The 15,530-nt window shown below is 35.6% G+C and overlaps 1 protein-coding gene across 1 annotated transcript; it reads left to right on the top strand.

The window, feature by feature from the left end:
- The first annotated feature begins 3,152 nt into the window (after positions 1-3,152).
- Positions 3,153-15,387, top strand: unc45b (unc-45 myosin chaperone B). Its single transcript, XM_049485815.1, has 20 exons — positions 3,153-3,353; positions 4,758-4,928; positions 5,048-5,084; positions 5,735-5,910; positions 6,286-6,375; positions 6,587-6,754; positions 6,930-7,095; positions 7,725-7,895; positions 8,695-8,866; positions 8,995-9,295; positions 10,228-10,322; positions 10,487-10,628; positions 11,288-11,428; positions 11,842-11,969; positions 12,422-12,488; positions 12,584-12,697; positions 12,807-12,922; positions 13,691-13,808; positions 13,894-14,049; positions 14,414-15,387. The coding sequence occupies exons 1-20, from the start codon at positions 3,348-3,350 to the stop codon at positions 14,675-14,677; spliced, it is 2,799 nt and encodes a 932-aa protein (XP_049341772.1). The 5' UTR covers positions 3,153-3,347; the 3' UTR covers positions 14,678-15,387.
- Positions 15,388-15,530: the final 143 nt, after the last annotated feature.

The following is a 15,530-nucleotide window of genomic DNA, read 5'->3' as shown; positions in this document are numbered from 1 at the left end:
TTTTTAAGCGATGTCTCCCAGTGCTTCATCCTAATCTCCTTAAACCTCTGCTTTTGCATCAGCGCCCTAATTTTCTCAAGTTTCTCCTTATATCTCTTATTGTCCCTTCGCTGCCCGAAGCAACAACCCATATACTCCAGCTCCTCGCTCGAATCCTCCAAGCTCTTTAGATCCGGTTCACTACGCTCCTCCTCCTCGTCCCCAAAAACAGCCATCGCGGAACTAGGCAGCGGGTCAAGAGTACGGGGTTTTTTAAAGGCCTTGAAAAGCTTCTTGAATAGCCTTTTCACCTTCGATTCTTTTTTTTCCTCAATTGTTGATGCAGGAACTTGTATTTGCTCTTCCTGTAATTCTGTTATGTCCGACTTCATCGTGTCTTCTTGTGTTCGCTTTGCAGAGAGTGCAACCTTCCGATCGTGTAGCTACGCGAGCTCTACCCCTCTGCGCACTTCCCTTTATAGACTGGAGTCAATGACGTCAATGAGGTTACTATAGAGCGCGCTCTATAGTTAGTTGCCGCATCAATGACGTCATAGTTAATGAGGTTACTGTTGAGCGCGCTCTACAGTTGCCGCATCAATGACGTCATAGTCAATGAGGTTATGCTCTATAGTTGCCGCATGACTCTAACTAAACTCTATGGTGTGTCAACTTGCAAAAATATATATATATATACGTATATATATATATAGAGAGTACCAGGCAGTTTTGGACACGCCTAATTCAATGTTTTTCTTTCTTTATTGTTTTATTTAATTTATTTTTTGTAGATTAATGTTAAAAGCATGAAAACAATTGACTTACATGGAATTATCCAGCAAAAAAGTCTCAACAATCCCCTGATCTTAAGAGCACAGCCTAAAGAAAATGCAACAACTATTGTTGAGAAATTAAGTATATATGTACTTAAATGTAGAACATGTACTACCCCAAACTATGTTACAACAATATGAAAGATATGGATGAATAAGACTATAATAAAGAGTAAAAAAACATTTCTTGTTAACCAGATAACTAACCCTCCTTATTATACCTATAGATTTATTTACTTTTCTACTAACCCATTAGTCTATTTGCTCTTTTCAACTCAAATTTTCATCAATAATGATTCCAAAAAACTTTGAATTTGGCAAAAAATAATGTAATTTTACTTTTTTTATGTATATTTAAGACAATCTTGTTTAATGTAAACCAGGTTGCATAAGTAGCTAAACTAGTATTTGAATCCTAATCAATTTGAGTGGCAATTTATTTGAGTTACATCATCTGCAAACACTATTGGGGTTTATACCGTTTTTTTTTAGTACAGTTTTACTAATTTCAGATTTCTGTAGATTCTCATTGTTATTCTCATAAAACAGATCAACCAATCACAATAAGGGAACACTTTTGTTCCCATAGATGTGTCTAACAGGATAATAGGGGTTTTGCACTGGTGTGTTACTGTACTTCCTCACTGTTTCTGTGAAAGTGAGGTGACTCACGCGTAGTTGGGGGGGGGGGGGGGGGGGGGGGATGGGGTTGGGGGCTAAATACTTTTTAGCGTGTTACGAATTCACTTTATTTTTTTAGTAGTAGTTTAAGGACTTTTTAATTTACTTTCTAAAAAGTTACATGATACATTGTACTATAAGTGAACTGGTGTAACAGTTCTTTTTAACACACTTTGCTAAAAATGTGGAAATAAGTATTTTATAAGTATATTGAATTATAACATTAAACTAAAAGTGTACTTCATAGTAATCTATTTTATTTCAAATACACTATATTGTACTTTTTAAAAAGTATGATCAAAGTTTACTTTCAAGCAGTTGATGAACGCATAATATTAATGTACTTTTAATATATTTTAAGTAAGTACATAAATCTGTGAGTTGATTTACAGCATACTTAGACATTTCTCAATATGTTGGAAAAAGTACAGAAAATTGTACCTTTACTTTGCTAAAATTCTACTCAAGTAAAAGTAAAAGTACCCATCTAAAAATCTACTTGAGTAAAAGTAAAAAAGTACTCAATTTAAAATGTATTTAGAATAAAAGTTACATAGTTACTTTTATTTATTTGATGTAAAAAAATACAAATCATAAATTAAATAGTTTTTAATGAATTATTATTCCAAATAATAATTTGGAACTTTCAGGCAGTATTTGTTAAGACCAGCCCATAAAACATTTTCAAGAACAAGTGGCACAGGTTTCTATGGTCCATTTTTTTTTTTACTGTTAAAAAGCTAAAAAGTTTGGTCATATAGGTGAATATAAACCGTATTTATATAGTTTTACAATTAATTATTAAACTTGCCACATGTTTTTTTAAACATCCAAACAGACTGTTTAATGTTCCCAATAAAAAGTTCCCAATAATGCCGTAAAAAGAAGCACATATCGATGGGTAGCATAACTCGACAGAACATGATGATACAATGTAGCGATATAAAATACTTGTGTCAAAATGAGCTTGAGTAAAAGTAAAATTACCTATTTTAAAAACTACTTTTAAAATTACAAATTGCTAATAAAATCTACTCAATTACAGTAATGTGAGTAAATGTAATTTGTTACTTTCCACCTCTGGTTTTAAGTACAATTAAGTATATATTTTTTTCACCAGGGTGAAAAAGGGGTTAAACAGTTAAACACTCAGATTGTCCTAGAAAGTTGTGGTCTGTCCCGCTGCAAGTCCTGTAAGTCCTCCCCCCAGTTTTTGACGCCTTCCTTCCTGCAGGATCTCTCAGATTCTAGAAACTACCAGACAGGCCTGTACTGTCCCAGCTGTCGGGGACCAGGGGGACAAGTAACACCCCCATGCGCCCCCCCCCCCCCCCATCCCTGCGACTGGTGGGGGTTTAACATGTGTTGCTGATTGCTCAGCTGTCATTCCATCACCCCAAATAGAATACACTGGGACACTCTATTCCTATCTCTTATCTGGGGGGAGGAGCTGAAACTTGGCAGATTTAATGTCTTGTTGAAGGATCAGTGTAAGTATATAATGTTGTTAATTATTTTACTTATTTGATAAATTGATTTAATGGAAGTTCACACTTGTGTTTCTACTGAAAAGTGCAAAAAATTAACCATTTGCTTCCTAACAGGTGGTCCAGTTCACCCCCCCCCCCCCCCCCCCCCCCAGTCTACAATGGTTTAGCCCACCCTCCTGATATGTGCCCACTTAACTTCACTTAGAGATAAATATAAACGTGACCTGGAGGGCTGTCTCACTGAGAGTAAAGAACCTGAGAGAGAACACCACCACTACCACCACCACTACCACCACTACCACCACTACTCACGACTACTCTGCTCACCAATCACTGAACTGAACACAGGAATCCACCAACACCAATGACGGTAGGCTGATTTTAACAGAATTCTGCGTTTCTGTTCCTTTAATCATAAGACATGATTTATTTTCTTTTTACTTCTTTCCTTATTTTATTATTATTATACTTTTATATTTATTAGTTTTGTGTTACTGCTTTTTAACTTATTTTGGTTATCTTTTATTATTAGTACTATTATTATTTTTATTATTGCTTTTATGTTATTATGTTTTAACTTCTAATCGACTAAATCAAGTAATTATATTTAGCTATTATTTTCTTTGTAAATGCTCAATGCTCGGCTACTTTGAAATTGAAGGTTGCCCTCAATGTACTTCTGAGTCAAAATAAAGGTTGATTGATTGATTGATGATACAGAAATGATAGATACAGAATGGAGTGATAGTGTATCTTCAGAATAATGAACATTACTGTGAGCTGCTGTGAAGGAAAGGCCTTCAGCATGGCAACCTTTTGCCCAAATAAGGCCTGAGGGAAGCACACTTCAGGTTTGGGATGATAACATGTGCTTGACCATTTGTTAAAGAGCTTTTAGAAGAAGAATAGAAGAATTAAATGGTGGATTTCTTCAAATGAGTAAAAATGCTCTGTTAATGATCTATGTTTAATGATCTATTAGTGTGTAGTGCTGTATGTTGTAGGTAGAATCAGTACCATTAAATTTGAATGAAGTTTGAATGAAAAGAAGCAGTTTTAGTAGAATTAAAGGCATTGTTTGTTTTAAAAGTTAAAAGTAAAATTCCTCATTTTTGCTCGCAATGCCACACTCAATGTATTTCCCGTAAGGTTTTGATCGATTGTCATTCAGTTTGTTAGAGAATTTAAACAGTTGACTCTCTACAGATTGTCCTAGAAAGTTGTGGTCTGTCAGGATTCAGTAGAATTAAAATAAATTTTTATTTTAAATGTATTTTTAATTGGTTGATTTAAGAAAAAGTTAGTATCTTCTTTTGTGCATATAACATTGTGATGCGTGTACGTGTGTATGTATATTGAGTCTGGCTAGTAGTATTAGGATATATAAATATATATGTACGTCAGACTAACTCTAATTCTTCTCTTCACTGCTCAAAACTGAGACTCAGTCCTTAATCTAATGTTAATCTGAGCTAAAGGTAAAGCTGCTGTTTCCATGTGGGTCAGCCAGACGTCTTCCAATAGTCTTTTGAAGGTGTAGGAAACAGTACTCACTGCTCTCTGGCTTCTGTATCTGTAATTTCTCTAAAGAAAAGAACTTCTACTTTTAATAGTTACAGAGTTCTCTGTGTTTTTGTGTCTTTTTCTAGTTATTATGATGATGATGAAAGTGTGAATGTGCTGCAAGTGTGTAAAAGTGTGTAAATGCTCCTACAGTAGAGAGTAACAGCAGTAACTCCATCTGTTCTATATGATTTGTTTTTTTGTTTTTCAGATGGGAGAAATGGGAGATCCAGTCCAGTTAAAAGATGAAGGCAACAAGCACTTTCAGGCAGGAGAGATTGATAAAGCCATCGAGTCTTACACAAAAGCCCTGAAAGTCTGCAAAGACAAAAAGGTCCAGGCAGTTATCTTCAGAAACAGATCAGCCTGCTTCTTGAAAAAGGTATTTTCTCATTAATTTAGCCTAAAAAGCCATTTTTTATTATTATAGTTATTATAACTCAAAAATAAGTAATTAATTTTCAATTTTACATGTAAAACCCCCCCTTCTTTGCACTGTAGGAGAACTATACTTCTGCAGCTTCAGATGCTTCTAAAGGTAAGTCTATTTTTTTTATTTATTTTATGAGTCAATGTATTACAGCAGTAATTAATCAGCTCATTAACATGCCATTGTTGAGTTAAAGTGGTTGTGTTAAATCAGAAAAAGCACTAAATTTTATCATTATAGTTATTCCACCTTAAATTCTACGTCTGGGACATTAAATGTATTCATATTGGCATTATTTCAAACAGGAAATGAAATATAGTTGTTACTAAACATCAAACAAAAGAGGTTTTAAGTACCGAAGTACAAATACTTTGTTACCTTACTTAAGAAGAGAAAACATTAAAAAATATCCTCTTTACTCCTATTTAATTTCAGCTTATTTCATTTCGGGATTCTTATTGTTCAATATTCCAGACAAACTCCAGTCCAACTAAGCTTCTTTATTATATTTACATTCTACTAAAATACATTCATTTACAATCAGCTTATATGCAGCTGAAACACTAGAGAACAGCCGAGTGCAAAATCCCACATTATATTATCAGCATTAACATTTTAATATTTTAACATTATAGTCATTATGGCTTTTAGAAAATTGTGTTTTTGGGAGCAATGCAATAAAATAGAAATAAAACAATGTTTAAAATAGCAGTAAAATAGAAAAAGGCTAAATCCTTTTACTTGATTCTTTAAAACAGCCATAGATGTGGACGCTGCTGATATTAAAGCACTGTACAGAAGATGCCAGGCTCTGGAGAAGCTGGGAAAGCTGGACATGGCTTTTAAGGATGTTCAGAGATGTGCAACACTGGAGCCTAAAAACAAGACCTTTCTGGAGACTCTGAGGAGACTGGGAGCTGAGATCCAACAGAAGGTGAGTCCTAACATTTAGGAGAAATCTGTCTCCATGTTTTTCTAGCCATGTGCTCCTTAGCTCCTATGTGTGACATTTGTAGCCCCGCCCCCTCGTTACCTGTTCCATGGTGTTTCCTGTTACTTCCATGTATATATACACATATATATAACCCCTTTGTTTCACAGTGTTCCCTTGTCGGTTCCCTTGTCAAGTTTCACGTCTGTATAGGTGCTAGTCTCTTGTTTCTTGTTCTGGTTTATTTCTTTTTATTTCAGTTTATTGTATTCCTGTCTGTTTTTGTTTCTTCATTAAAATTACATACATAATTTTGTGTTTTAGAGGGTTTTAGAGTTTTAGGAGCTCTATCTGAACCAACCATTTCTTCCTCCACAGCTGAAGACCAGCTTCTCCACAGACTCCAGAGTGCAGAACATGTTTGACATTCTCTTCAGTGAGGAAGAAGATAAAGAAAAGAAAGAAAAGGTACGAAACAAGGTTTCACATGCTACAAATAATTATACAAGAGCTATAGAATATATGGATTTGGACATGGTAGTATACATAATGATTCTCAAAACAAAAAATTAAAACACTGAATGCTACTGTTACTGTGATAGTGTGATTTGATTTAGATGTTGTATTTGAAGTAGTTTCTTTAAAATGTTGCTTAAACTGTTGATTTCTCCTCTTTCAGGCAGCCAATAACCTGATAGTGCTGGCTCGAGAAGACGCGGGAGCTGAGAGAATCTTCCAGAATAACGGCGTGGCTCTGCTCATGCAGCTCATCGAGACGGGGAAGGCTGAGATGATCTTGGCCGCCATCCGAACGCTGTCAGGAATGTGCACCGGCCACAGAGCGAGGGTGAGTAACATTAGGAGGGGTGTAGGATATAACTAAAACAATCAGATAAAAAAATAAAAATATATAAATTAAAAATAAATAAATAAATCTCAGATTTTGATACAAATTTTCTGTTTTAAAGGATTTATGATTTATTTATGATTATTTTATTTTTTGTGTGTGTGGGTTTGTGTAGGCCACTGCAATCATCCACATGGTAAGAATTGAGAAGCTGTGCAGTATTATGGCCATGGACCATGAAGAGATTGCACTGGCCACGTGTAACCTGTTCCAGTGTATCTATGAATCCCTGTCCGGTGCAGACAACAGAGTTTATGGCAAAGAGGAAGCTCTTGTGCTCGGTAAGATTTATTATTATTATTATTATTATTTTTATTTATTTATTTTTTTACTTTTATTGCATGGTTTGTACCCGGGTCATTCTCAGAATACACTGCATTTTGTCAAGAAAAACATATTTAAGATTTTAAATTATTTTCCATCATGTTTAAAACTTTAAACTACACAGAAATCTTATAGGACAATGACAGGATGTACAAGTTGAGGGAAAATTAGCATTTGATTGTCATACATTGCAAATCAGACATGCTTTATGCTATTATATTATATTATATTATATTAATATATAATATTATATTGCATAAGGTGCATTAAGAGTCTTCAGTATAAAAATCATGATGTCACTAATATCAAAGGTTGTTTTTTTAACAGGGTGTTAAAGAAGTTATTCCAAGATAAATATCCACTCTGCCATCATTAAATCAAACTGTATAAAAGTACAGTATCAAGTAAATCTTAATAAATGTATTGTTACACATTGTTTGCATGACATTTAAACAGCTATGCAGCGAACACAACAAGGATATAATATTGATATTGACCCACCCAATGCTGCACTATGAATTCCTCTGTGCCGACACTTATTCGTATCATATTTAAACTTAATTTCTTCTTTGTTTTTGACGTAAAGACTCCAGTAAGGACCTGAAGACTATCCTGATCGCACTGCTGGAGATGGTCACTAGCAAGAAGGTCTCAGGACACGGCCGAGACCAGGCCCTCAACCTGCTGACCAAGAACGTGCCCAGAAAGGACAAGAAAGAATCGGATCACTCCAAGACCCTGTTCACTATTGACCACGGTGAGTGCTGGAACTGATTATTATGAACTGAAGTTTATGTGAAGATGTGAGAGTCAGCAGGACACTGTGGGGCAGTTTTCAGGACATGGATTCATTTTAATTTTTTATTTTTTACAGTTGAATCTATTTATTTATTTATTAGATTACTAATGAGAGTCACTGCATATAAATCAACATTTTATTTTCTATATCAATGTGATTTTTTATTATTATTATTATTATTATTATTATTATTATTATTAATAAACATTTACAAGGACATGGATTAAGCCTGGTCCACATGCTTAAAACAATTGATGCTACAGTGCCCTCTAGAGTGGCAAAAATAAGAGACAGAGTGCCTTTATTGGGTATTCTTGTTCAGGATAAATGTGATTAAGTGCCCACTTGGCCCACTATTGTGACACTTCTTGCTATAAATTATGATGTGCCTCTGGAATCAAACTCAAATTCATTATAATTCATTCATAAATAAACTAAAGGTTTGGAAGAGATGAACTGTTTGATTTGTGTTCAGGAAAATATTGATTTTAAAATGAAGTTAAGGAAAGAGCAAATATTTTGACATTAAAAGATTTACTTAAATATATATATATATATATATTATTACAGTTACAAATTCTATAACAGTTTCTTGTCAAACATGAAAGCTTTTTATGTGATGCTTGAATAGAAATCCTCAAGATTTGGTGGTGTAATGTCAGGCAGACAATTGACAAAAATCCTAAGTAAAAATGAAGGTTGATCGATTCATTGATCGATTGATTGATTGATTGATTGATTGATATCTCGACCCCAGGTCTGAAGAAGATTCTGAAGGTGTGTGGTCAGGTGCCAGAGCTGCCAGACCAGTTGCCCATGACGGAGAACACTCAGCTGATCGCCAGCGTCCTCCTCAACAAGCTGTACGACGACCTGCGCTGCGACCCTGAGAGAGACAACTACAGAGACGTCTGTGACGAATACATCAAGTACGTAAAATCTCAATCTAATGCTCTAATGCCATGTGGATGGAGTGTGTTCCTTTACACACGTTACTTTTCAGCAATTCCTTTTAAGCAAAACAATCTTCATCTTCATCTTTGTCCTTCGTTCACAGGGGCAAGTTTGACCCCAACGACATGGACAAGAACATCCACGCCATCAATGCCCTCTCAGGGCTGCTGCAGGGTCCGTTCGACGTGGGCAATGCGCTGGTGGGGCGTCAGGGAGTGATGGAGATGATGGTGGCTCTGTGTAGCTCTGAGAGGGAGGTAGACCAGCTGGTGGCCATCGAAGCTATCATCCACGCCTCCACCAAAATGAGCAGAGCCTCCTTCATCATCTCTAACGGAGTGTCTCTGCTGAAGGACATCTACAAGAAGACCAAGAACGAGAAGATCAAGATCAGGGCACTTGTGGTAAGCTTGGGAAAATATGCTATATAACCATTTTTATTTTTTAAAAGTTGGCTTTACTCTTCTATGTAACAGTTACAAGTTTGCACACACCTTAAATGTAGAGTTTTTTCATGATTTTAAAATATTTTGCATTGTAGATTAATGCCAATGGCATCCAAACAATGAAAAAAAAACCACATGTAATTATTTAGTACAAAACCAGAATATGTTTTATATATTCTGCACCTTTAAAGTAGCTTAGATGACAGCTTTGTACATTTTGGCATTGGGTGCTCAGGCAGTCCAGGGTCATACACAGAAAATCTAAAACACAGCAAGCAGGCAAAATCGTCAAAAGTCGAAAATACAAAAGAATCAGTAACACAGCAATCAATATAAAGGCTGTATCAAAAAACAAAACAGATCGATAACGGAAGACAAAACAAGAAATACATTGTATAAAAGCTAGAAACAAGGATCAATAACCTGCAGGGACAAAGAGAAACTGAGGGGTATGTATACACAGGTGAACAGGTGTCTGCAATCAGTAGCTGGGTGATCGGGCTCGCCGTAGCACCACATGATCGATGGAGTGTGTGAGAGTTCCGATGAGAGTGCATGCTGGGAACTGAAGTCCTGCGTGACAAGTTAAACAGAACTCAAATCGTGCATTTATTATTATTAATATTATTATTATTATTTTATTTTTTTTATTATTATGTCTGCTTTTTTTGTTTGGGGCAATAATGAAAATAACTATGTTTCCCCTCTTTCTAAAGAGATGACACTTTGTGGTAATATTAGAACAAAAACTATAATACAACAAACACAAACAGACAAAAGCAAGCAATTTAACATTAAATAATAAAACAATTAAACCTGAAAACAATATGCCAAAGAAAATTTCTCCATAATTCTGCTTTAAATATGATTTTTCTGATTGCTCTCCTCAGGGACTGTGTAAACTGGGCTCAGCCGGAGGTGATGATTACAGCATGAGACAGTTCGCCGAGGGCTCCACTGAGAAACTGGCCAAGCAGTGCAGAAAGTGAGTCTCCCGCTCAGGAATTGGTCCACGTCACTGATACGACCAGCACTGAAAGAATATAGTGTTTTAATGATAGACATGCTGTGACGCATAAATGAAACACACCTTCAGCATGTTTAACAGAATGCAGAATAACGGCATGTTATCGTACACTCGTATTACAGATGGCTCTGCAACCCCACCCTGGACGTTCGCACAAGAAAGTGGGCCATCGAGGGTCTGGCCTATCTGACCAGCGATGCAGATGTTAAAGATGACTTTGTTGAGGATGAACCAGCCATGAGAGCCATGTTTGAGCTCGCCAAGGTAAGACGAGCAAAGCTGCATTTATCTCAAGAACATATCAAATAGATGCTGGTGTTCAGTGGTGCTTGAAGGTTTGTGAATCTTAGAAATATAGAATTTTCTATATTTCTGCATGATATCTGCATAAAACATCATCAGATTTTCACACTAAAAGTAGATATTATACTTGTTAATTTATTTATTGAAGGAAATCATTCGATATTACATATTTGGGTGCCACTTTAAAATAAGACTACCTTTATAAAGGGTTTATAAATGGTTTACACTTAGTTTATTAATGTTACTAATTAGATTGTAAATGCCTTAAAAATGAATCATCAATGAAGGCAAGCAGTCTTGATCCAGATGCAGCAAAATAGGCCCAAACCGTAATACTACCACCACCATGTTTAACAGATGTGATAAGGATCTTATGCTGAAATTGGATAGTTTTCTTTAATTAATAAATTGCCAAGTATAATACTTTTGTCTCTTATTTGTTTACACGGGATCGCTTTATCAACTTTTAGGAAATGTGTGATATATATGCAGAAATATAGAAAATATAGAAATAGAAAAACACCCTAGTAGTGATATGTGCTAGCTTTGTGGATTTATATAAATATTAGATATAGTTTCTATATATATTTAAGGGAAACATATGTTTTTTTCTTTTATAGTCAAAAGATAAGACCATCCTGTACGCTGTCGCCTGCACACTGGTCAACTGCACGAACAGCTATGATAAGAAGGAGATCATCCCGGAGATGGTACAGCTGGCCAAGTTCTCCAAGCAGCATGTTCCAGAACAGCATCCAAAGGTAACGCATTTCTAATGCTGATAGTAATAGACTGCCATAACCTCTTAAAGTCCAGGCTTATTAATCAGTTATTAATGTTAAATTCTACATTTATCTTGAAAACCATTTTGACTAAAGTGATTTATGTGCCAAAAACAGGCATAATTCTTTTATTTTTACATTAATTAAACAGACTGTTTTTGTGACTGTGCCTTTAAGACTGTAAATACACTATATATGTGTGTAAAAAAAAGCAGACACATTAGTTAAACTTTTGGCAATATAGTTTACTGGTATATGTAAATGACTTCTGGTCTGAACAGCCGCCCTCTGTTGAGCCTCGTTCACTAAGCAGTTTCAGCAGTCTGGGCTGAAACCGTCCCTAACACTTTAGTATTAACAGACAATGTATATATTGTATTCTTTATTCACAGGACAAGAAAGATTTCATTGACAGTCGAGTGAAAAAGCTCTTAAAGGCCGGAGTGACTTCAGCTCTCGCAGTCATGGTTAAAGCAGACAGTTCCATCCTGACTGATCAAACCAAGGAGATGCTCGCAAGGTAACAGTTCTGCACTGTAAAGTTTGATACCTTGATTTTAATGATAAGAAATTACCTTTTCAAAGTTAGGTAAATATAACTACTATTTTCAAATCTACTCTCAAAGTGTAGTGAAAACACACTTTTATTTACTTAATTTAGTTGTAGTAACTTTAAATATAAAAATAAATTGTAATTTCTAAGTGTTTGCATAATGGGTGCCCAACCACCATCTCTGGGTCAGGCTGCCTGCCGTTGGGTCTTTAGTTAATACACAAAAAAAGAGCAGGATGTTTTTCCAGGTCCTGAAAGGGGAGGAGCCTTAAACGTCTCTCCTTTTATAGAGATCTTTGGTGCTCCACACAGCAAACCCAGAAAACCCAGAAGATACCTGCAGTAGATACAAACAAAGTAATATTATGAACATGAGTCATAACAAAAAGCTAATATTCAGCATTTTCTCTCTTCCTCAGGGTTTTCCTTGCCTTGTCAGAAGATCCGAAGGACCGTGGCACCATTGTTGCTCATGGTGGTGGAAAGGTAAGCACTAAAAAGTATGACTTTGGTTCTAATGTGTGTGTAAACCTTGTGCATGAACAATTATTACAAACAATATTTTGGCTTCTGTTGTACAGGCTCTGATTCCTTTAGCCGTAGAGGGAACAGACGCAGGGAAAATAAAGGCCTGCCACGCACTGGCTAGGATTGCTGCCATTTCTAACCCAGATATTGCCTTCCCTGGAGAGAGGGCAAGACCATTTTGACACAACTCACACACATTTATGATGGAATAGATGTTATATAGCTAATTGGACACTGTTATTATAAAGCTAATTTGTTTGTTTTTCTCTGTTTCAGGTATATGAAGTTGTACGACCTCTCGTTTCCCTGCTGAATACTGAAAGAGACGGCACTCAGAACTTTGATGCCCTACGAAGTCTCACCAATTTGGCTGCCAAGAGTGATAAACTTCGGTGAGGACCGTATTTTAAATATTTTTTAGTTCAAAGCTATAGAACAGTGTTGTCTAAACTATTATTTTAAAGGAATAGCTAGACCTGCTAATGTTGCAGACATCATCAAGTTGCAAAAAAATAATTTGGGCTAAAATCACTATTACAAACTCTACAGTTTCACTTTTACCAGACATGGATATACTTTAGAGTAGTTAGAGGTGAAATGAGTTTTGATGGGAGCCATGATGCTCTTGAACGCATCCCATCCAGAAGGAAGAAAAATACACTACCCATCCACACTAAAAACTGATTGGCTGACTCACAAAGTCTTTGTAAAGAACAGGCCAATCAGAACAATCTCTGTTTTGTATGTTGTTCATGAATATGTACACGAGGGGACTGCTTTTCTCTCATTGATATTAAATTAGGGGTGGGCAATATCAAGGGGCAATATCAAGGGCCAATAGGAAAGATAAAGGAATAAAGGTAATTTTTGTGTAACGCACAAGAACTGAGGACTTGTCGTACTTGAATATATTCTAAGTGTTGCAAAATTCAATTTTATGGTGTTTATTCTCATAAAAAAGCAGTATATATTTTTGGGAAGTTCTTCAATCTAACCACATGCTTTTTTCTCGACTTCTATAGTTATATACATGAGTTGCATTACGTTCTACGTTAAACATTTACTTATGATTTTACTTGAATACAAGCAATTGGTTACAGTGAACATTACCGCTACTTAACAAACCTTCTATTTCTCTATATCTTACTATCTTCTCTCAGATTGAAGATCATGAAAGAGAAGGCTCTTCCAGAAATTGAAAACTACATGTTTGAGGAGCATGAGCAAATCAGACAGGCTGCCACAGAGTGCATGTGCAACCTGGTTTGCTGCAAAGAGGTAAGAATCAATCTTTCTAAACTCATCTTTTCAAACGTATGTTTATCATAAGATGTGAAAAACTAATTCAATCTCATTCCAACAGGTTCAGGAACGCTATATGGAGGATGGTAATGACAAGTTGAAGCTCCTCGTTCTCCTTTGCAGTGAGGAAGATGATAAACTGCAGATAGCAGCAGCTGGAGCTTTGGCTATGCTCACTGCAGCACAGAAGAAACTCTGTGTGAAGATGACCAAAGTGGTACGTAATTATATTATATTATATTATATTACATGGTAAACACTATAGAAATTAAACTTGGATATACCTTAATAGAGTAAAGTCATCAGTGTACAGCTGAAAATAACCTCTTCTGAAGCAGCTGCACAATAAAGCCTGCTAACAGTTTGCTGGCAATACCATAGCAAGCACATAGCATCCCCATAGCAATTGCCTAGCAATCACTTATCAACACAATACCAAGGACTTGTGATACCATAGCAACCACATAGCCATACCTTAGCGGACCATCTTGCATTTTCCTTCAGGTTTGAAGAGTCTTTAAATAGATGTGTCAATGATTATGATTTATTTATCGGCCTTTGTTGATTTGTTTGATTGGCAGACTGTTCAGTGGCTTGAGATCCTGCAGAGGCTGTGTCTTCACGACAATCCTCAGGTCCAGCACAGAGGAATGGTGATTATCTTTAACATGCTGGAGGCTGATGAAGAGCTGGCCAAGAAGCTGATTGAGAGTGAGCTGCTGGAGATCCTTTCCTACGTGGCCAAACAAGAAGACAACCCCAAGAGACAAGACGCCATCGATGCAGCACGCGCCTGCGTCTCCAGGGCCATGGATCTCGGACTCATCAAACCTTTCACACAATAAATCAGACATTAAACTGATAAATATGATCAAACTGAGACGTAAAGTTGAAGAATTAGAAGTGATAAAAAAGGAAAAGAGGCCCGTAGTGACTGCCCTGCTTTCTGGGAAAGTGGATGTATTTTTGTATTTGTAATGATATAAACACATTCGGATACATAGATCTTTTTTTTTTTTTTGCTTGAGATTGTTTTGATATGGGGTCCTAAATTGGGTTTTTATTTGATTTGATATTGTATACTGTATGTACACTGTATGTTTTTAAATAATATAGATTTTTTTTTAGATATAATGTGTCGGATGCCTTTATATTTTGTCTTGTTCAATAGGAGCTCAAAAATTCAATATTATATTGCATGAACAGGCAGATCATTCCTTCAATTAAAATATAGGTTCCTCTTTGAATTGTAATTAGGAGATAGGAGGTAACACAGACTTTCTATATACTGCACTAAATAATTAAGAGACTTAATAAACAAATGAAATTAAACAATAAATACATTAAAAAGGGTTTATCTTTATCAAATTTTAATTTGTGCTTTAATGGTGTTTTCTGGAAAGGATCATCAGATCAGATTCAAAGTAAAGTTGACAGTAGTAACCTTAGAGTTAAAACCAAAAATAACATTTTATGTATACCCTGTAATTCTTATGCTGTATTAGAAACTATTTTGCTTATACACATATAAATAAATAAATAATTTATACATTTATTGATTTATTTCTACATGTTTTTATTTATTTATTTCCACATTTCGCCATGTATTGTTTTATTTTATAAATTTGTGTGTACAATACAATACAACAGCATGAAATAGACACAATAATAGGACAAATTTACGGCATATAAACACAT

The sequence above is a fragment of the Astyanax mexicanus genome, chromosome 12 (assembly GCF_023375975.1).
Source record: "Astyanax mexicanus isolate ESR-SI-001 chromosome 12, AstMex3_surface, whole genome shotgun sequence".
Classification (NCBI taxonomy): domain Eukaryota; kingdom Metazoa; phylum Chordata; class Actinopteri; order Characiformes; family Acestrorhamphidae; genus Astyanax; species Astyanax mexicanus.
Note: the sequence above shows the minus strand (reverse complement) of the source record. Positions and strands in the feature narration are given on the sequence as shown.

What these genes read in the sequence shown, in the direction of transcription:
- unc45b (XM_049485815.1), top strand. An exon ending in AGAGGAAGCTCTTGTGCTCG is followed by an intron (nt 7,096 to 7,724) that starts GTAAGATTTATT and finishes TTTGACGTAAAG; the next exon opens with ACTCCAGTAAGGACCTGAAG. An exon ending in TTCCAGAACAGCATCCAAAG is followed by an intron (nt 11,429 to 11,841) that starts GTAACGCATTTC and finishes CTTTATTCACAG; the next exon opens with GACAAGAAAGATTTCATTGA.